At 37.4% G+C, this 23,709-nt stretch overlaps 2 protein-coding genes across 7 annotated transcripts in view; both read left to right on the plus strand.

The window, feature by feature from the left end:
* Positions 1-23,709, plus strand: part of dok6 (docking protein 6) — a 173,498-nt gene that overhangs the window by 26,908 nt on the left and 122,881 nt on the right.
* LOC141380700 (uncharacterized) lies at positions 7,753-23,302 on the plus strand. The gene is made up of 2 exons (XM_073940705.1): positions 7,753-8,112; positions 8,199-23,302. Exon 2 carries the CDS (start codon positions 9,026-9,028, stop codon positions 12,716-12,718), a length of 3,693 nt encoding a protein of 1,230 aa, XP_073796806.1. The 5' UTR covers positions 7,753-8,112; positions 8,199-9,025; the 3' UTR covers positions 12,719-23,302.

Here is a 23,709-nt window from a genome sequence, read left to right on the forward strand (position 1 = left end):
ACTGAGGCTAATACGCACACACACAGATTAACTTTAGCAGGCGGCCGTTCCCAAATCACCTCTATTCCTCTTGCAAGTTTGTTATTTCTAATGTCAGAAGATATGACAATACGCGCACACAAGCGGAGCGACGTGCTTGCGGCTTTCCGGGTGCAAGCAGTAGAAAACATTGCATGGTGAGAGTTGTGCGTGCCTTTCAGTGCAATGTAAACAAAAGATATGTTCGACGAATTATTATTAAAATGATTATGTATTGTATGTAGGAATGCTGATGGCAACAACCGTTATTCTAAATAATTTACCTGATATAAAGCTTGAATTTACATTAGACGTGATAACCGTGAAGATATGATTATTCTTCAGACTATGTAATCGTACAACCAAAATCTATAATTGTTGCATCTATCATTTTTATACAGTTCAAAACCTAACATATGAATGTGTCTGAATGTAGAAGAAGCCTACTTCAGCAATGCACTGTTTTTGTTGTGCTCTGAAATACATTTGAATGTTTGTAAAAAAAAAAAGGTCTTGTACAATGAACTGTTTTTTATAAAGTTTCAAAATACAATATATTAACATTTTAATATAGAAAAAGCAAATGTGGGTGTCTTAGAGAGCAAAAATACAGCATATGGGCTCTTACATGCAGTTGTGTTATCACTCATCTAGCATGTCAAATCTCTCCGGCCCTTCGTTTGGGATGCTTTTCATGAACCGACTCCCATGACAAACTAATTGAATAGCCCTGCTGTACAGTATGTGGAAGATGAGAGAGCTCTAGCACTCAACAATGCGAGACTTTTTATTTTTGTGTGCACAAATCCTTTAAATGAGCAAGGGAGAGGGGAATTATGTGCTAAAACACACCACTTTCTCTAGAGAAAACCCCTGTCGTGAATGTCATCTACAGTATGCAGGTGGCATATGTCAAATTTGTATCCACATGAATGGCCAAACACAGGGCTTTCTAGCAGACAGAGCACACATCTCCAAACACAGCAGAGTGTGATGCACTGCACGTTGTGACACCCTGTTAGCTTGGACCAGATAGGATAGCTTTCATTGTCCTCGTGAAACTGATTCTTGGGCTCCCAACAAACTGTCACTGTTTTGTGGTTTGTTCTTTCTCTGACCTCTGTTGTTAAATCTCACCAGTGCTGTCTGGGGGAAACCCACAACCTTGCCATTTCAGATATACTTTGACCCAATAACATGATAAATGACTGTTTGCTTATTGAATCTACCTTGACCTTAATTTGTGGCTTTGTAAGGAGATTATCAGTGATGTTTGCTTTACATTTGACTAGTCATAATGTTTTGGCTGGATGCTATTTATAATCTTGCAAAAATTAAAACGTACAGTACAGACATGCGTTTGAGATTCTGAAAAGGACCTCAAGTGATTTCTTGGTCTTCAAACAATATCCCTGCATTAATCCTGGTTGTTTACCAGTGCAGGTGCTGGAGAGCATGTGCGTAGCCTCGTTGATTAGTCCAAGAATAGCAAGCCAACAGTGTCCCCAAACTGCACTTCATTATTCTCCACTGATCGTGTTGTCATGTGGGAGATGGTTGTCACGGTGGCGTGAAGGTAAACAAGTTAAAGTGACAGAAAATCAAAGCATCCTTGAGTTTCTCAACCATGTGTCTAAATAAGATCGAATTTCGCTCATGAATAACTTTGTAGAGCCTTTGAAAATACAATCGGACCCTAAATGAATTCTCTTATTTTTGCTTGAATTACATTTAATTCAATGTTAATTAAATGTTTTTAAACCATTTTATTTGAAAAAGACTGAACCAAAAAAAAAAAAAATGTATGTATGTATGTATGTATGTATGTATGTATGTATGTATGTATGTATGTATGTATGTATGTATGTATGTATGTATGTATGTATGTATGTATATATATATATATATATATATATATATATATATATATATATATATATATATATATATATATATATATATATATATATGTGTGTATATATATATGTATATATATGTGTGTATATATATATGTATATACATACATATACATACACATACATACATACATACATACATACATACATACATACATACATACATACATACATACATACATACATATATATCAAAATAAATATTTGAAATAAACTCACCGGCCACTTTAACTGCTCGTCAACACAAATTTGTAATCAGTCAATTACAGTAACTCAATGCATTTAGGCTTGTAGACATGGTCAAGATGATCTGCTGCAGTTCAAACTAAGAATTAGAATGGGGAAGAAAGGAATGTGGCATGGTTGTTGGTGCCGGACGGGCTGGTCTGAGTATTTCAGAAACTGCTGAACTGGTGAAATTTTCACGCATAACCGTCTCTAGGGTATACAGAGAATGGTCCCAATAAGAAAAAATATCCAGTGAGCAGCAGTTCTGTAGGCCCAAATGCCTTGTTGATGCCAGAGGTCAGAGGAGAATGGCCAGACTGGTTCGAGCTGATAGAAAGAAGATGCTGAAGAGCATCTCTGAACACGCAACATGTCCAATCTTGAGGTGGATGGGCTACAGGAGCAGAAGACCACACCGTTAGCCACTCCTGTCAGCTAGGAACAAAACTGAGGCTACGATTTACACAGGCTCACCAATATTGGACATATTGTCTGGTCTGATGAGCCTCGATTTCCGCTGCAACATTGAGATGGTAGGGTTAGAATGGTCAAGATGAGCTGCGTCAACAATATAAAAGCATAGATCGATCCTGCCTCATATCAACAGTTCAGGCTGGTGGTGGTGGTGGTGGTGTAATGGTGTGGGGGATATTTTCTTGGAACACTTCGGGCCCATTAGTACCAATTGAGCATAATTTCAATACCACAGCATACCCGAGTATTGTTGCTGACCATGTCCATTCCTGTATGACCACAGTGTACCCATTTTCTTATGGCTACTTCCAGCAGGATAACGTGCCATGTCAAAAAGTGCAAATCTTTCCAGACGGATATCTTGAACATGACAACGAATTCCCTGTACTCAGTTGGCCTCCACAGTAACCAGATCTAAATCCATTAGAGCTTCTTTGAGATGTGGTGGAACTGGAGATTTGCAGCATGGATGTGCAGCTGACAAATCTAAAGCAACTGTGTGATACTATCAAGACAAAATCTCTGAGGAATATTTCCAGTACCTTGCTGAATCTATGCCATGAAGGATTTAGGCAGTTCTGAAGGCAAAAGGGGGTCCAACCTGGTACTAGTTAGCTGTACCTAAGAAAAAAAGTGGTTGGTGAGTGTATGCTGTTGTTTATGCTGATTTAAGGACAGGGTTTACAGTTTTGCCAAAGTCCTAGTAATTGACATGATTCCAATAGTTTTAATAGTTATGTAACCACACCATATGTTATCACAACTCGTCTTACTCTTCTGCAGTTTGCTTCTGCTTTTGTGCTGATCTTGCTCATGCTTCAATCTGTTAAGTATTCTGAACACTGTACTCCAAATAGTATTGGTTGTTAAGACAGGTTACTAGTGATCTTCCCCATTTGTTTATTAGTTTATTGGGTTAATATGGTACAAACTGATTTCACGTTGCTGCCATTTTTAAAAGCAAAATCAAGGCTGCAGTGGGAAGAAACCTGGAAGTGTCATTGGGAATTACATAGGAACATTGTGTAGCTGGCTGTATATCTTATCAGCGAATAGAAAGTGACACAAATTTATAATTTCACCACTTTCCGAGTGGCCTGAAGGTCCGTTCTGAATGAATGGTGAAAAAAAAAGGGATGTCCGACCTCATTTTTAGCTAAGTTAAGGGAAGTGGCACTAGTTAGCTAACGTTTTTTTCCCCAGCATTTTAGATGCCATTATTTCAAACTCAAGTTAATGAACCGATTCTTTCACTATATTACAGTTGTCATGATACTAAATTAAAAGAAAAAGTCCACCCTTCGCTGTTTACAGAGTACAAACACAGATGAGCAATCTGCTTGATGACTCGACTGATCTTCACAACTGTTTCGCTCTCCACTGTTCGTGTATCTGTGTTTGCGTTGGGTGAAGAGCGGTAAACTGATGAGCACTGGTGAACACTATGGTAAATCAGTGGTGTTTATTAATGCGCTCAGCTGCGCTTGAATGTTAGCAGGAAATGGACATTTTTAAAACTTTAAAACTGGGACAGCACTGTTACAAACAACACGAGGGTGTGCTACAGAGGATTGTATTGTTTTATCACTCAACAGGTTGCATAGACTTAAGCAGGAAAGCATCCCCAGGGTGTTAACCTGCTGCCATGAACTAAAGCCTAGGAGGACACTTGAGAATATTACTCCTTAAGAGATTGTGATGTTGTTTGATGATAAATTGCTTTTAATTGTTTAAATTAAATTTACTGAATGATATTAAAGTGATGTTTACACCATTTTGGCATTTTGAAACAGCTGGAGGTTTGTAGTCCACAGCATGTTACTACAATGTTTACAGTGCTGGTCCTATACTTCTGGGTTTCTTCCCACCGCAGCCTTGCTTTGGTTCTTTAAAATGGCAGCCGCATGAAATAAGCATAGAGAAAACAATGGGGAGATTGTGGGTTAAAAAAAAAAAGGTGTAAAAAGATTTAATTGCATTATTTTAAGATTCTTGCATACTCCCAAGATACTACTTACAATTCCTTTTGCACACAATACCTCTACACTCCTTTTAAAGGAGTTTCACTCTCAAAAGCTTTGCATTCAATACAGAAACTTTGTTTTTATGGAATATATTTGCATTTGCTCTCTTTCTGAGAAAATCTGTGATTTCTTGCATAATAATGTTTTGCATTTGCGCAATAAGCTTTGCATTTGCTTGCTTTGTTCTGTGGGATAATTTTCCTCTACGTAACTTTTTTTAAAAAAAAATGCAAAAGTTTTGTCATGCATTTATTCATTTTTGTTTTCTTCTGAGGACCTTAGTAAATTGGGAAAATGCAAATATTATGCAAGAATGTACAATCAAATATTTAGCATTCACACAAGAAACATTGAATTTCTTCATCTGTTTTCTTTTTTTTAAGTGTGTAAAAATGTTTGCTTTCTTACAAGAAACGTTTGCATTCCTGAAAGAAAATTGGCTTTCTGTTTTGTTCTCGTAATTTGATCATCATGATTAAACTGTAATATTATTCTTTTTTTTTTTTTTAAAGCAAAAAGGTTATCAGACGTTGGGTTAGTATTACACTTTGTAAAAGTTTTGACATGTTGGGAAAAATAGCTTCATTTGCGTCCACCCTTCCAGTGATGTGTAGAGCTGTTGATAAGGTTGACAGACGCACGTTTCGTTCCTTTTCAGCTGCTGAACTCTTTAGCTCCTTCAAACTGACTGTTGGCCTCTCGGTGGCATCTCTCACAAATCACCTTCTTGTTCGGTTGGAGGGCTTTGACAGATGACCTTTTCTAGTCTGTTTCTGGGTGGTTTGCTGTATTATCCATTTGATAATTGACAATTCAACCAACAGTGTCCACTGGAACTGGCAAAACTGTGTACGTGTACCATATCCAGATTCTTCATGCATCTCAAAAGTCCTCTGAATTGAAGTGGCTTCTTTGTTTATTCGATTATTCTCTAGTTTGAATTTTTATTGTGCCATGTAAACCATGCAGCTAGACAGTGTGCAAAATATAGTGCTTTCTGGTCTGGGCAGATTTATGGATTGCACAGCTTTTCTATGAGGGAAGCAGAGGATAAAAGAGAAGATTCCATACGCAAGCGAGCGTGCATGATTAAAAAATTGAAATCCCCCATTAGAGAGATGGGATGAGAGGATGGTAGTTATCCGGCTTATAGTCTCAGACGGCACACCCACAGACTGTTCACAGACCGTCTGATGCATCTAGCACATAAAAATAACTAGAACTCCTGAAATCGTCAGTTGCAGTTTGATTGGCGGACTGTGTGTTTCAGAGTGCACAAAGCAGAAAAAACAGTGGAGTTTACAACATCCCAGACCAAAAAAGTGAGCACTTTTAAAAAGCTCGTGAATGGAAGCCACTCCATCCTACTTCCCTTGTTATTCTCTTAAACTTTATTTCCCACAACCCCCTGCATTGAATAAACATACATATTTTTTTCTATCATCCTATCCATTTAAAGGAGTGGTCCAGAGTGTATTTTAAGACTAGGTTATGTTTATCGGGTGCAAAGCAGCGTGTGCTCAAGCTTCATTTGTAAAAAAAAAAAATTATTATGGTTGGAGCTGCTCCCTTTGTTGAGGGGTTTTTAGCCGAATCCAGTACTGGACTCGGAGAGATTCTGGAAGCTGTCCTATGTCAAATGCTAGACCTATATATATATATTTTTTTTACATTTCTCTGGAACATAATTAAAATTAAATTGTAAGCTCTTATCTCTTTGTGTCATATTATTTGGAAGCCCAAAAACGCTCTATGTAAATAGTAGCGTTTGTACAGCATTTTAGCTTTCTCTGCTATAACATTACCCCTTTGTTGCGGGTGTGTATGTGCATAACCTAAGAAGTTTATGATCTCATTAACTGGGATGTTTTTATTTTTTTATTTTTATTTTTTTGTAATCCCCAAACTTTGTTCACTGTAGGCTTTGCATTGAACTTTGAGTGCATTACATTCAGAAATGTTGATTATGTCCACACAGCTAGATTACACAGGAAAAAATATGATATCATAGTGGGCCATGCCTTGAAGCCAAACCAAACAAAACCAGAAACTTATTCCTATGGGAGAGATGAAAATGTCTGTGTTACTTACAATTGGAATAGCTGTAATGCTAACTTCACGTGACGGGTCACGTGAAACACGCATAGTAACTTTTGGTGTTCTTCACTGTGAACTGCGATAGAAGCAGCTTTAGCATTAGCCGTTATGCTTTTCATACTAATCATTTCAGACTCGCCTTAACTAGGCTTTGACAAAGCTTTTTAAAACTTGAACCAATTGCATCAGAACATGTTTCACAGTTTTAAAGCCTTCAAAACAACATATGCTATTGACGCCTGGTTGTCAAAATCTAGTCCAAACATACATTAGAATAGTTTTTTCCAAGCCTATTGCAAATTTTTAAAGCTTATCATCAAACATCATTAGCCATTAAGTGTGTTTGCTTTTATCAATTTTCAAGACTTGTATATTCTTTGTTCCAGGGTGGGTTCTTCTAAATGCATGTAGTTCTATACAAAAGACTACAAATGCCTTACTAAAACATCTACAGACTCTTAAAATTGATCCATGATCATGCACCCTTTAGGCTAGCGCAGAATCTCCATTGAATTTGCTGGGGTAAAATAAATATTCATATTTTAAAGTAGGGCACAAAAACATGTAATTTAATGCAATGCTTTAACATTCTGAAACCCATATTATATCATATATCAATCAGGCAGTAAGATCGTTAATTTTTTAAGAAAACAGATAAACGAGCCAATTTTGTAATGGTATACAGTTCGCCATAAACGCTTGACCCATGTTACTGCCAAATTAAAAGTCCTTCTGCATACTTCTGCATACACTGTACCCCATAAAGCCACTTTTACTCAATGTGCATATTTTTTGCTCTAAAAAAACAAACAATTTTTCACAAAGCATTTTTGAGTCATGACATGTATTATAATGAATTATTTACTTATATTTGCTGACCCCAATTATTTATGTATTTATAGTGTATTTGAATATTGAATACTTGAATTGTCAATTAACATTAATATTGGCTGTAAGTGCTGTTATTAAGCATTTTTGCATAATTGCATATTTATTTTACATATTTGTTTCATATTTCATCCTTTAGTAATTTAAGGTCATAATATTTTGTATTAATTTAGCTGAGGTGTATTTATAAATGTAAACGTGTTGAAAGGTTCAAATGTGTTATTATTTCATATGTTGTACTTTAAGACGTTTATTATGGAAACGTGTCACTTTGAGGAAATGACGTGTAATGTGAGTGACTTGTTTATGGATCCCCGGATAGACTGACGATGATCAGACGCATGTCAGTGCTGTGTAAAGTTACATGTGTTTAAGAAGCATAAAGTTGCTGCTGTCATAATTCAAAGGACAGTGAAGAAGACTTTATTAATCCAAGGACCCTCTTTTCATGACAAGCGACCAACGAGGTATTTGTTTTGCTTAATAATGTATTAGATAATCGTAGTTTGTATAATTGCTTATACGTTTGTACTGTGTTCATTTACTAATACAGTTCTCACGGCGTCACGGCGTCACGGCAACAGCCGCAAAGAACATTATGGACGACCTTAAATAAACGCCCGTTCTGGAGAAACAACCTGTGTCTGTGTTGTTGTGAAGAGAGTTATAGTGAGAACTCGACGCAGATCGACGCGGGTATGAAAGCAACGTCCTCGCGGGTAACGTCGAGACAACGTCCAGCTGAAGATAAGGAGGGCTCAAGTTACAGTGCCGAAGTAACACGCAGTTACACACAGTGATGATTAGACTGAGTTGAAAGTGCAACGTTTCAGACTGAAATCAGAAAGTACTCTGCCACAGTTAAGGTGGTCAGAGAAGTGATTGAACTTGAAAGTGCAGTAAGGACTCAAATCTAATTGTGTTGCTCAGCCTTCAGTTTTGGGACAAATTTAATGTGCTGATATTTATCTGGTATTATTTAAGAGTGCATTTAAGTTATTGATAAGTTCATTAGTTACTGAAATTGAAATCGACTGATTTATTTGTTCAATATTACTGATGTAAAGGTGGTTTGTGAAAGGATTAGTCAGTAAATTTAACTTGAGTTTATTTTTGGAATATTTTAGGTTTATACTGCATCTATATAGTCAACTAATTGCTGATTATTTCTTTAACAAGGGAATTTGTTACATGATAATACTTTAATTCAATATTGACATACATACTTTATATTTTATTTCTTATGTAGTTTAACAGGCGTTAAGGATTTTATACAGTAAACATTTACATTTTACATTGAGCTACATTTACACAGTCTAAGTTCACTAATTTTGTTTACATACACCATACATATACAGTAATATTAATATTTATATCAAAATGTCTGATACACAAACAGAGACTTGCCGTAAAGGGGAAATATCACCTGCACAACCTGAAGCTACAGAGCTGCGAAGAAGTGAAAGAGCTAGAACTCTTACAGAAAAGGGAAAAGAGCTTCAAGAAGCTAAGTTAAAGGGTTTAAAGCGACAGTATAGAATAGTTTATGAGAAGTGGAGATATTATGCAAGATTAAGTAAGGAAATATTCTCGGATGAAGCTTCTCAAGAAGAATTGAATGAGCTTATTCACAATATTGAAAGCAGCTGTTCTAATGTGAAAGCCATATATGAAGAACTACGTCAAGTTCAAATTCCTGAACAAGACCTACGACGCAGGATTGATGTGTGCATATCGCTTTCAGGATTCATTGTTAAAAGAGCACAAATGCATCTTGAAGGGCATGCATCAGATGAAATTGAAGAACCCTGGCCTGATGTTGGATCAGTCTTAGACTCAACAAGCTCTTTATCAAGACCACTGTCTCATCAAACTAAATGCAGTTCAACCCATTCTAGCATCCACTCAGGCAAAAGAAATGAAGCTGTAGCTGAAGCAGCTGCATGTCAGGAAGTCTTGGCGGTGTTGGAAGAGCAAGACAGGGAAGTATCTGAACTTCAAAGGTTAGAGGCAGAAAGTAAACTACGTATGGCACAATTTGAATCTGAGGATCTGGCCAGGAAACAAGCAATGCAAGATAAACGCAGAAATCTTGAGCGCCTAGAGGAAATAAAGAAGTTGAATGCTGCAAGAGCACGAGTTAGGGTCTATGATCAAGCGGAAGGAGACATTGAAGCAGCTGAATTGAAGCAAGATGCTCTATCAGTCATTGATAACAAAGTTCCTGATTTCATAAGCTCTTCCTTTGTTCATAAGTCTCTGCCAGCGCCAACGCAGGTGCTACATGCATCAAGTCCTTCATTTATTCCAAAGTCCCAGCCAGTTGTACACCAAGATCAAAATCATCTCCCACAACGCACACCTCAAGGTTCACTATATTCACCATTAATGGCCCAAGCACAAAATGGTTCTGACCTGGTCAGCACATTAGCAGAAGTTATGAGTGCCAATCGTCTTCCTATTTCAGAGCCTGCATTGTTTACTGGAGATCCATTAAAATTCAAGGATTGGCGTCTTTCTTTTGAGACATTGATTGACAGGAAAAACATCCCAAAAAATGAGAAGCTGTATTATTTAAGAAAATACTTAGGTGGCGCTGCAAAGAAAACTGTAGAAGGTTTTTTCTTACTTGGCACTGAAGAAGCATATGATTCTGCTTGGCAGCTGTTAGAAAAACGCTTTGGTGACCCATTTATAATTGGGAAGTCATTCAGAGATAAGCTGCATGGATGGCCAAAGATAAGCTCTAAAGATGGTTGTGAACTAAGAGAATTCACTGACTTCCTCAAGAGTTGTGAAGCTGCGATGCCTCATCTGAAGACTTTGGAGGTTCTAAATGACTGTAACGAAAATCAAAGGATTCTACTAAAATTGCCAGATTGGTTAGTGTCTAGATGGAACCGTAAGGTGATGGAATTCAGACAGGTATATGGAGATTACCCAAAATTCAAGGAGTTTGTAGACTTCTTGTCAAATGAGTCGGATCTCGCCTGCGATCCTATTTCTTCGGTACAGGCACTTAGGAGTGTGGAAGCTACAAAACCGAAATACTCACGAAACCAGCCTTCTCAAGCAAAAACATTTTACACAAACACAACTCAGAGTACTTTCCCAGCATGTGTATTTTGTAAAAGAACAGGACATGGCTTAGCAAAGTGCAGAAGGTTCATAGAGAAGGATGTTCAGGATCGTGTCAAGTTTGTTCGCACAGAAAAACTTTGTTTTGGTTGTTTGCAAACTGGTCATCATTCAAGAAGATGTGAAAATAAGAGCACATGTGAAAAGTGTCAGAAGAGACATCCTACATGTTTGCATGATGACAAGTTCAAAGAATATCAAAGGTCTGTTGTGAAGGAAAGTGGCGATTCAAAGGAAAAGGCTGATGGAACGGAGATAGTTGCCGTTGCAATTACCAATACAGTTAGGCAGGAAGACCCAAACACACAAACATCCACGATCATACCAGTTTGGGTATCATCAACAAAACTGCCCGATCAAGAAATCCTTGTCTATGCACTTTTAGACACGCAGAGTGACACCACTTTCATCTTGGATGAAGTAGCTCAAAGGCTTAAAGTGAACATGGAGAACGCTAGTTTGCAGTTATCCACGATGTCCTCAAGGTCAACGACCATACGTTGTCATAAGGTTTCTGGTCTGCAGGTGAGAGGGCATAATTCTGAGAAAATCATACATCTGCCAGCAGTTTTCACACGTGAATTCATTCCAGTGAACAGATCACATATACCTACGTCTAAAACTGCTTTAAAATGGCCTCATCTGGAGCAGTTGGCAAATAAGATTCCACCAGCACTGGACTGTGAAGTTGGACTTTTGATTGGCTACAACTGTCAGCAAGCACTTCTGCCTAAGGAAATCTTATTTGGAGAAGAAAATCATCCATATGCACAACGAACCGATCTCGGCTGGAGCATAGTTGGATGCTCATATCCAGCAGATGACTATGGTGATGCGATTGGAGTCAGTCATAGAACTTTAGTTTGCCCAGTGATGCCTACAGTGAAGCCATCAGTTGAGCTAAAGCAAGAGGTGCATTTTGTATGTCGAAATGTAGTCAAGGAAGTACTTCCCACAGACATAATTAAGGCACTCGAGTTAGACTTCACAGATCATAGTGCTGATGACAATCCAGTTTCTCAAGAAGATATTCTCTTTTTGTCTAAAGTAAAAGAAGGTGTGAAACACAAAGAGGATGGACACCTTGAACTCCCACTTCCTTTCAAGACAGAAAATCCTAGTTTACCAGATAATAAACAATCTGCAATTCATAGACTTATCTCATTAAAACGTCGACTGAGGAGAGACAAACAGTATTATGAAGATTACGTACACTTCATGAGTGACATCATAAGCCGAGGAGATGCTGAAAGAGTTCCAAGTTCTGAGCTTGATAACAAATCAGCATGGTACATTCCGCACCATAGAGTCTACCACCCCCACAAACCAGGGAAGATTCGTGTGGTGTTTGATTGTTCAGCGCGCTTCCAAGAGGCCTCTCTAAACGATCACCTCTTGACTGGTCCAGACCTCACCAACACCTTAGTTGGAGTGCTGTGTCGATTTAGAAAGGGTCCAATAGCCATTATGTGTGACATTGAAAGAATGTTCCATCAATTTCATGTTACAAAGGAACATCAAGACTATTTGAGATTTCTTTGGTGGGACAATGGCAATCTGGATTCCAAGCCTTCTGTGTACAGAATGAGAGTACACCTTTTCGGTGCCGCTTCATCCCCTGGCTGCTCAAACTTTGGACTCAAGTACTTAGCATCGCAAGGTCATGGAAGCTTTAGTGAAGAGGCTATCAAGTTTATCCAGAGGAGTTTTTATGTCGACGATGGCTTAACAAGTGTAAGTACATCTGCAGAAGCTATACATCTTGTGGATGAAGCAAGAGCTTTGTGTAAAACAGGAAATCTTCGTCTGCACAAGTTTGTTTCCAATGATATGGAAGTGATAGCCACAATACCACCTGAGGACTGTGCTCAGGCCAGAGATCTGGATATGGCTTTGGGAGAGCTTCATATAGAACGTGCACTTGGAGTTCAATGATGCATTGAAGCAGATGAATTCCAATTTAGAGTGATAGTCAAGAAAAATCCAATGACTAGAAGAGGTGTTCTTTCAACAGTAGCCTCTGTCTACGATCCGTTAGGGTTTGTAGCACCTTTTTTACTAGTAGGCAAGCAGATTCTTCAAGTATTGTGCAAAGATAAAGTAAGCTGGGATGAAGATCTGCCTGAGCATATTCTACCACAATGGGAGTCATGGCTTCGAGATTTGCCCCATTTGGCTGACTTAAAGATTCCTAGAAGCTACCTTTCATCAAATTTTGACAGGCCTGTTTCTTATGAGCTACACAGCTTTTCTGATGCAAGTCTTAGTGGATATGGTGCCTGTTCATATCTTAGAGCAACAAGTGAAACAGGACAAATCAGTTGCTCACTTGTTATTGGGAAAGCCAGAGTAACCCTCACCAAGCAAACAACTATCCCGAGACTTGAACTATCAGCAGCTGTGACTTCAGTCCGAAATGGAAACATTGTCAAAAGAGAGCTTGAGATTGAAGATTTGCAAGAATATTACTGGACTGACTCAAGGGTAGTTCTTGGCTATGTGAACAATGATGCCAAAAGATTCCACACATTCGTAGCAAATCGGATTCAACGCATAAGGTCCAGCACATGTCCAGCACAATGGCGACATGTCAGTTCAGAAAACAACCCTGCTGATTATGCCTCAAGAGGGCTGAGTGCTGCTCAGCTAAAAGAGTCCAATTGGTTAAAAGGACCTGACTTTCTGTGGCAGAAAATCCTTCTGTGTGAAGAGGAAGTGGTGAGGGATCTGGAAATTACTGACCCTGAGCTCCGCAAGACCAACATTCATACCATCAGGACTAAAGAGATCGATTTAATGGTTACTCGATTTGCAAAATTTTCAGACTGGTCAAGTTTGGTGAGAGCAGTCGCCAGGCTTAAAAGGTTTGTCAGAGAATTCAAGGGAATTCAACCAAGAAGGAATGGAATGACTAGTCTTGAAGAAAGAAAGGCAGCAGAAAATGTCATCATTAAAATTGTACAAGATGATGCCTTCGCCGAAGACATTCGACATATCAAACTTCAGAAAGAAAATTATCTAAACAAACACAGCAATTTGCATCGATTGAGTCCTTTCTTGGACAAGGAAGGTCTTCTCAGGGTGGGAGGAAGGCTAACAAGATCAAGCCTAGATTATGATGTAAAGCATCCTGCGTTACTTCCAAAAAAGTCTCATATATATGCCTTACTCGTCAAACATCACCATGAGCGCATATACCACCAAGGAAGGGGCATGACAATGAATGAGATACGTGCGAATGGAATATGGATCTTAGGATGTGGAAGTGTGGTCTCGTCACATATCTACAAATGTGTAAAATGTAGAAGATACAGAGGAACTACAGAGATTCAAAAAATGGCAGATTTGCCAGAAGAAAGAACTGAGACATCTCCCCCCTTTACATGCTGTGGAATAGATTGTTTTGGCCCTTTCATAGTAAAGGAAGGAAGGAAGGAACTAAAACGGTATGGATTGCTGTTTACTTGTTTGTGCTCTAGAGCAGTGCACATAGAGACTCTAGATGATTTGACGACAGATGCCTTCATCAACGCTCTTAGGGTGTTCGTAGCTATTAGGGGACCTGTGCGACAAATAAGATGCGATCAGGGAACAAATTTCATGGGTGCCAGAAGAGAGTTTTCTGATCTGCTCAGAGGGATGGATCAAGAACGTGTTCGAGCTATTGGTTGTGAATTTGTAGTAAATGTTCCCTCAGCGAGTCATATGGGCGGAGTGTGGGAGCGCCAGATACAGACAATACGAAGCATCTTGAATGCCATGCTCGATGGATCTGCTTGCAGACTTGACTCAACGACTCTTAGAACATTCCTCTATGAGACAATGGCCATAATCAACAGCAGGCCATTAAGTATTGAACATCTTTATCATCCTACTGGTCCAGAACCCCTCACTCCCAACCACATACTAACTATGAAGTCTTCAGTCATTGTACCACCACCAGGAAACTTTGATAAGCAAGACCTCTATCTGCGTAAAAGATGGAAAAGAGTGCAGTTCCTCGCAAATGAATTCTGGCAGAGATGGAAACGAGAATATTTGCTAAATCTCCAGCTACGTCAGAAATGGCAGAGAACATCAAGAAATTCACAAGTAAATGACATTGTGATACTTCAAGATGAGAGTGCTCAGAGAAATGAGTGGAAGCTTGCTAGAGTAGTGGAAACATACTCAAGTGCTGATGGCATTGTAAGAAAGTTGAAGTTACTACTTAGTGACACTACATTGGTCAAAGGGAAGCCACAATCTAGATCAGTGTATTTAGAAAGGCCAGTTCATAAGGTAGTCACTTTAATTGAAGCCAGTTAAGTCAGGCACATGACACAATTACACTCTGAAACTTGATTTAACTTCAATAATTGTTTATAGAAAATCTCACATTTCAAGTAAAGGAGATTTTGGTGGGAGTGTAAGTGCTGTTATTAAGCATTTTTGCATAATTGCATATTTATTTTACATATTTGTTTCATATTTCATCCTTTAGTAATTTAAGGTCATAATATTTTGTATTAATTTAGCTGAGGTGTATTTATAAATGTAAACGTGTTGAAAGGTTCAAATGTGTTATTATTTCATATGTTGTACTTTAAGAGGTTTATTATGGAAACGTGTCACTTTGAGGAAATGACGTGTAATGTGAGTGACTTGTTTATGGATCCCCGGATAGACTGACGATGATCAGACGCATGTCAGTGCTGTGTAAAGTTACATGTGTTTAAGAAGCATAAAGTTGCTGCTGTCATAATTCAAAGGACAGTGAAGAAGACTTTATTAATCCAAGGACCCTCTTTTCATGACAAGCGACCAACGAGGTATTTGTTTTGCTTAATAATGTATTAGATAATCGTAGTTTGTATAATTGCTTATACGTTTGTACTGTGTTCATTTACTAATACAGTTCTCACGGCGTCACGGCAACAGCCGCAAAGAACATTATGGACGACCTTAAATAAACGCCCGTTCTGGAGAAACAACCTGTGTCTGTGTTGTTGTGAAGAGAGTTATATTGGCTTAAAGTAAAAAAAAAAAAAACACAATTATGTATTGCTTTAATACAACATTTTGAGCTGTTTGTGAACTTACATCTTTAAAATTAGATTATTGTTTAGTATTGATTATTATAAAATTTGCCTTAACTTTTGCTGCATCATCAATGTTTATTTCTGCCTTGTAGATGTTTCAATTCATTATGTTTTTGATGATGATAGCTCTGATTTTTTTTTTTTTTTTAATTGCATTGACTCTCACTCTAATGTCTCATGTGATTGGCTGTTTGGTGCACATGTTACACTTTTAGCTGAATTCAGTCTAGAGATAAGCCAGGGTCACACTGCATTTCCATTCATACGCAGACTAAAATTCATAGACATGCATCTGAGCACTTTTAAAAACCTTGTGACTGGAAACTTTCAGTTTATGTAGAAGTTTTTAATCGTTTTGCTCCACCTCAGCTGTACTCGGCATGGTTATTAAAGAAACTGCACTGCACTGTCCATCACATGGAAACTGGTAACACAAGCTTCTGCGCCAAGTTTCGCAGTTCATTGCATTGGAAAGTTCAAGCGTGGTAAACTCTGTTCTGAACTCTTGCATCATGTGATTTCATGAGACCAATCGAAGATCAAAACATGATCTCTCTGGACAGACATTTAAAATATGGACCAATCGCTTACTTTTTAAAAATGTGTAATCATCTTGTTTAATCCTGCCCCTTTTCGCTGCAGCATGCGACAGAATTTTAGGGTTTGTTTGATTTTGTCAAACCAAAACATATTTTGCAACCGGTAGTTTGTTTAACTCCTTTTCAGTAACAGGTCTCAGACCTGTCAATGTTTTAAAATATTGATTCTTTAACAAAATAGTCAACTCAGAGTCGAATAAACAAATGGGTTCAGATCATTTTCTTGAACACATTGACATCGATACAGTACATCATCAAATATGAACTACCAGATCTGGTAAAACGTGAACAGGCCTTTCCCTTCAGACACAAGTGGAGTGCAGGGGATCACAGGACTGATCATGACAGAAAGATCAGCTGTTCCTCACACATGTGGTCAAGTTTAAGAATAGTTTAACTTTAGCCACTGTGTGGATTAATAATGAATGTGTGTCTTTGTTATTACTTGGGGTTTAGGTTTAAGAGTAGAGTAATATACTGAAGTTTAACTGCTTGGCTTTATTGCATTCCTGCATTGGGCTCTCACATACTCTGTGTGCTACTTCATAGCCATGTTGAGTGTTTCTATCTGTCTCGTGCTGAACCCAGACCAATCACAACAGACTGGATCATCTGACCAATCACTGCAGATTAGTCTCACACAAAGGAGGGGTTTGGGGACAAATGAATCGCTGAACAAAGCATATGGGAGTCGTTGGAATAATTAGATAAAATAAATGCATATTATAAGTCAAAGAAAGTGTTTTTTTTTTTTTTTTTACCTTGCATGTATATCAGCCTTTCGTTGAAGACATCCAAGACCAAAATATGTCATTTTATAATGCAAAATAGGAGCTCTTTAATAAAACATTTTGATGCCTCACTTCCATTTGGATCTTCACTTCCATTGTCATGGTGCCAACCGTTACCGAATAACAATAATATTGATCACAGTTTACAGAAAAGATTTTTCTGAGTATGAATGATTGCTTCACATATTCAGGCTTGTTAATTCTGGTGCAAATCTCAACTTGCATAATGACTCAATTTAGTCTCGGTTGTTAACAGACCACTAGAACAAATATCTGCCAAAATATCAGTGAACTAATAGCACTTTGTATAGCTCTTGTTTGTATCATTAACCAGAAAATGTGAGTTTGACCAATTTAAATTAGTTCAGCCATCTGAGTGATTCAATTCACGTTTCACTAAATAAATTGAGTTAAACTGAAGTCTCATTTACTAAACTTTTTTTTGTACTTTTCCAAGCCATGAATCAATGCTATGCTGACACCCAGTGCATTGTGACATGAATAAATAATGCAGTTGCTTTGTTTAACTTTTTTTGTGTGCCTCATTTGTCATTTATTCATCGATTTGTCTTTGCTGTTTTTGCTGTCGGTTTTGGAAATGTGTTCTGTGATGATCAAAGTCCTATTGTCAAATGAGTTATGTGTCCAAAATGCTGATGTCTGTGCTTGACACAATTAACCTCATTTGGAAGATACTGTCACGGCTGTGATGAGATTTGTATCAGTTTCTTTGAAATCGTGATGCATGTCACTGCAGTATTAATGTGGGAACTAATATTGACATTTTTATATACCATAGCTTTTTTTCACATTAGATGTGGATTAGTACCACTTTTTCAATTCAGTTTTAGGTAAACAACAGTCTTTTTTTAGTCAATTGCTATGTCATCACCGTAGGTACAATCATCAGGGTCACATATATATTTGGTAAAATCTGATTAGAATGTAATACAAATGGGCTTGTCCTGAGTTCCATTGATGTTGAGGAGAGCAAGAGGGTGACCGAAACACGCAATCTCGAGAGCAGGAGAGCACACTCAGCACATGAATGCATATTACCTGTCAACATATTTACCCACTTCTGTAGACCCGGATCATAAAGAAAGGAAAGGACACATAATCAATGCATTCACAATGTCAAACACCCATATACAGTATATGTACAATTGTAGTCAGAATTATTAACTCCTTCCCTTGTATATTTTTTCGCATTTCTGTTTAACGGAACGATTTTCAAACATAATAATTTCTAAATAAAATATTTTTAATAACTAATTTCTAATAACTGATTTTGTTTAACTTTGCCATGATGACGGTACATAATATGTTGAAAAATATTTTTACTAGTATTCAGCTTAAATGTAAATGCAATTTAAAGTTATGGTAATTAGGTTAGTTCAGTAGACAATGGGAAAAAAATGCTCAAAGGGACTAATAATATTGACCTTAAAAATAAATAAGTAAATAAATAAATAAAAAATGCTTTTATTCTAGCTGAAATAAAACAAAGAAGTCTATAATATTTTTTTACAGAAGAAGAAAGATTATAGGAAATACTGTAAAAAAAAAATTATTCTGTAAAACGTCATTAGGTAATATATTACCTTATTAGACTTCAACTGTACATATTAAAAAATGTACGTTTAATTTGATCTCCAGTGAATGACAAATACTGTATAGTAATGTTGTATCTGGCTCTGTGCATGTTCAGGGGCTTTGGACTGTAATTTTTTCAGTGCGTGTTGAATGATTGCTTTTTATACTACTATCAAGCTAATAAGAAATGTTTCTTTAGTAAAAAAAATCAACATGTCTAATTCGTTATGATTTCTAAAGGATCTTGTGATCAGGGTTACTATGGGTCATAGAATTTCTGGAATGTCTTGAAAGCTCATTAAAATCAAGGTCAATTCCAGATATTAAAAGTCAGGGAATTATCATTTTTGGTTTGTTTTGCATGCTAGTGTTTTTTTTCCCACTACTTTTATTAAAGGTGATGTTTTTACTGTATATCATGCTTTTTAACTTGTTTGGTCATTTTTCAGTGCCAACTAGTAATCGCTCAAATGCAAAAGTCAAATGCAGTCACCAGGCTTTTAAAATACTTTTTGTTGCATTTTCTTTACTTTGTCTGCTCGGTGCTGAACACAATGGCTGTCTGTTTTTTCTGTTCATTATAGGTCATAAAAATTCAGCTTTTTAGTATGTAACATTCTGGGAATTCGACATTTGGCTTTGAGTTAGTGGGTTAGTGTGACACTGAAGACTTGGGTTGTGCAAAAAAAAAAAAAAAACAGCTTTGAATCACTGGCAAGATATTATTGTGTGCATGTTTGTGTCTGTGTGTGCTTTTTGTCTGCTTTGAATTTGTAAAAAAAAAATCTAGGTTTTCCTCAAACATTTTTAGTAAACCTATAATTACAAAGAATTTAATAATAACATTTAAATTAAATACACAATTTTAGCTAGAAAGACAAATGCTTTCTCTACCCAATAAAAAAAAAAAACATTCAAAAACCTTGAATAAAAGTGTGCTCAAATTTAACATGCTGATATTTTATCATATGAACAAAAATAAACCAAAAAAAATTTAGAACCTGAAAAACTGAAAAGCTTCCCCTCCTTTGGTTCACGTCTACCTCAGAAATGCATCATGATGAGCGTGGACCGATGTTGGCAGAGGGTGGAGTGGGCGTGGCCAGCAAAGCAGGGGAAAAAGAGGGGAGCGAACAACTGTTGTGCACAAAATGAGACAAACTGTGAGAAGATCCATGATTTCATAGTTTACAAAGTTAAAATGCATAGAAATAAACAGTAAGTATTTTAATCCCTTTCTACAATTGTTATTCTTTATTTCATATACACATAACCACTATTTGTTATATCATAATAAAAATAATCATGTTTATATGAAGACTTCTCTCCTACTGAATTCCCAGGTCTGAATGCAGACACAGTGGATAGCAGTTCAGCAGGTCTCTTGCTCTGTCTTTTTCAACTATTAACCCTGCTGGTAATTCTGAGAATTAAAAGAATAGGTGAACACAACAGCACGGATATATATAGGCGATGTGTCAGAATAGTAACAAACTCAACTGATAAAAGACAAAATCGGCCATTTTCCAATTCTTTTACAGCTCTCTCGACAAAAATGCTTGCTGGAAACAAACATGCAACCCGTGTGCAGGCGAATTCTCACCCAGTCATTGGGCCTCACAGCTTGGCAGGTCTGCCTTGCCTTTAGAATGCATGGGCTCTCGTGAATAATTAAGAAGCAGGCTCTTCTCATAGGATAAAAAAATTCTGCAATGAATAATAATGCCAAACCGATGTGTCATCACTCCACTAGCAGATTTGCGCTGTCACTGATTTTGATCCTGCCCCGAAAATTATGAAAAAAAAAAAGCTGAAAAAAGCTCCAAAATTATCCAGTTTTCCCACAATTAAAGCTAAAAGGTGCTAACGTTGTCTTAACTGATGCTCAACATGCACAAATCTGTTAAAATAAAAATTAAAAAAAGAACACCAGGGTTTCCTGAACCTTTAATATTTCGTAATTCTAGTTTCAACTTTTACAAATGGGTGTTTTTAGTATCCGCTGCCACTGCTGCGCTTAAGGACTAGGAAACCTGACCTACATATTGTTTCAACATTATTTTGCTGCTATTTTGGTAATGTACTAGTAGCATGTGCGGAGCTCAGGCGGGTGGTTAGACCTGCTTCAAACCTGACATTTTAACTAATGTTCTTCACGAAAGGTTAGAGTGACCTACATGCTCCGTGTGGAGTTTTCCCTCCCTCTCCTCCTTGTTCTCCTTGCACCTGCATAAAACGATACTTTAGGTGCTAGAAACGCACAGAATAAGGTGTTAATTATTCAGGATCTAAACGAAGCGCCGCTAAAGAAGATAACCTGACGTTGATAACAGTTCTACAGTATAATTAGCTTTATGAAGAGCATCCATGAACTTTTTGCTCCTGATAGCAAACAGGGATGTGACGGCTCAGATAACCTGAATGTTTGTGAGTCATCGGCACCTGCTGAATGTCACCTGAATTTCATTTCCTCCTGCAGCTCTCAGATCTGTTGGCCGCAGTAACAGAGAAACCGGCATGGCTGCTCTGCTGGACCCGGTTTGTGCGAGAGAAATAAGTAAAGAGAGTGTTATGCTAATGCTGTAAGCCAAGAATGTCTCTCTCTGCCCCTCCTGCGCCATGCTGGACACTGGTTCTTGCTGGCAGTGCTATATCCCCATGCAGATCTTTGAAAGGCTAGGCTTTGGATTAGCCCTTTGCTGACACAGCTTGACCTTGTTTGGGATGTGTATGTGTGTGTGTGTGTGCATCTCTTTGATATGTGAAAGTGTGTGTGTGAAGAATGCGGAGCTGCTCATTTAAATTAATATAAAATCAGAAAAGGTCATATGTAATACTAAACATTATATATCGCTTAAATATCATTTTAAAAGTATACAAATGAGGGGGCTAATCATTTTTTCCTCAACTGTATTTATGAATCACTCATTTCTTTGAGTCATTCACTTCTTTTTGATTGTCATTATAAAGGATTTAAAAAGCATAAATAGGCCTTATTTTAGATTAGCTCATAAAACTGCATAAAGTTGTGTTAATCAAGCAATTACGAACATCCAGAGTAACTATTACTTTAAGCCTGAAAAATAAGTTGTAAATGTTAATTAATTAATTAATCATTTAATTACTCATTCTGAACGGTCTTTAAAAAACAAGCTACTTTTAAATAAATGCTTTGTAAATAATGCAATGCTTAATTTAATAGGGAAAGGTTATACATGTATATACATATTGTAGGTCAAGCATGTGTAGCTGTAGTTATAAAATGCTTACTAATGTCTATTCATGTAGAGTTAATGCTTTACAAATATTTAATTAACTGTTTGCTAATTCTTAAACAATTATTCTCAGTTATTATAAAGTAATATTAAAATAATAATATACAGTATTATCAAATAACAACTGTTGCTTTTATATTTTGAATGAAAACACTAATGGCATTCATAGGAGTAGGAGTTGTTGTAGGAGTTGCTGTTGTTGTTGCTGTTGGAGTAGTAGTAGTAGTAGTAGTAGTTGTTGTTGTTGTGATTGTTGTTGTTGTTGTTGTTGTTATAGGAGTAGTAGTTGTTGTAGGAGTTGTTGTAAGAGTAGATGTTCTAATTTTAGGATTAGTTTTTGTTTTGTTGTTGCTGTAGTAGTAGTAGTAGTAGTTGTTGTTGTTGTAATTGTAGGATTAGTTGCTAGAGTAGCTCCTGTAGTAGTAGTGGTAGCTGTAGTAGTAGTAGTAGTAATTGTTGTTGTTGTTGTTGTTGTTGTTGTAATTGTAGGATATCATAGATATATACACTAGATGTCGCCTGGCCTATTGTTGTCTACTGGACGGATTGCGTCAATAGCGCTGCCATCTTGCAACAGGGTAGCGCTCCTTTGAAATGAATGCGCGACCAAGGTACAGTGGAGGACTGTGGCCATCCAAAGCCAGAGATATACACATATACACATATATCTATGATTGGGAGTTTTCCTGGATGTTAGTGTGTAATTTTTTTTTCTAATTACGAAAATTATAATTTGACATCACTTTTCCACATTGATGGATCAATGACCGCACGGGCATTCCTGACAAAAAGCTGTGTTTGTGTGTACAGAAATGTACTATTCACCCTCCCTGTTAAATTTAATATAATCCGGGTCCTGAAACACAGCTCCTCTCCTGCTTCTCATACTGAAGGAGGGAGCGATTCGTTTGTGAATGAATCCCCCGAACGACTCTTTTACTAACGTTAGCCGACAATAATACAAGTTTCTGGCAGCGCAGCATCTCGTTGTCATATTCCCTTTGCATTGTTTGCTGATTTTATTCAACAAAACTAGCATAAGCCGAGTGTTTAGTGCGATCTGGAGCTGCTTTGCCGTATGGCGAATGCAGTAAGTGACTGTCATCATTAATAACGTTACCTGATTAGCACAAAAGTTCAGAACAATTAAAAACAGAAAAAAACTTAGTATTACCTATGAAATGTTCTGCCTTTGTGCTTTGTTTTCTTTGTTTGCTCGTTACTACACCCGTAGACAGCGCTAAAGTCCCGCATCTTCACGTAATAACACTGTCTTGACAAGTGCGGTTGAATGACATTTGTCCTGGGAGCACTGTACATATGTGGCGGCGCTATTGACGCATGCTCAGGGTCCCTTTGCGATATCTAGTGTATATATTTATGGTAGGATATGTTGTGGTTGGAGTAGTTGCTGTTGTTGTTGGAGTAGTAGTAGAAGTTGTTGTTGTTGTTGTTGTTGTTGTTGTTGCTGTAGGAGTAGTAGTAGTAGTTGTTGTTGTTGTTGTAGGAGTAGTAGTATTAGTTGCTGTTGTTGTTGCTGTAGTAGTATTAGTAGTAGTTGTTGTTGTTGTTGTAGTATTGGTG

The sequence above is a fragment of the Danio rerio genome, chromosome 24 (genome assembly GCF_049306965.1).
Source record: "Danio rerio strain Tuebingen ecotype United States chromosome 24, GRCz12tu, whole genome shotgun sequence".
In the NCBI taxonomy this organism is placed as follows: domain Eukaryota; kingdom Metazoa; phylum Chordata; class Actinopteri; order Cypriniformes; family Danionidae; genus Danio; species Danio rerio.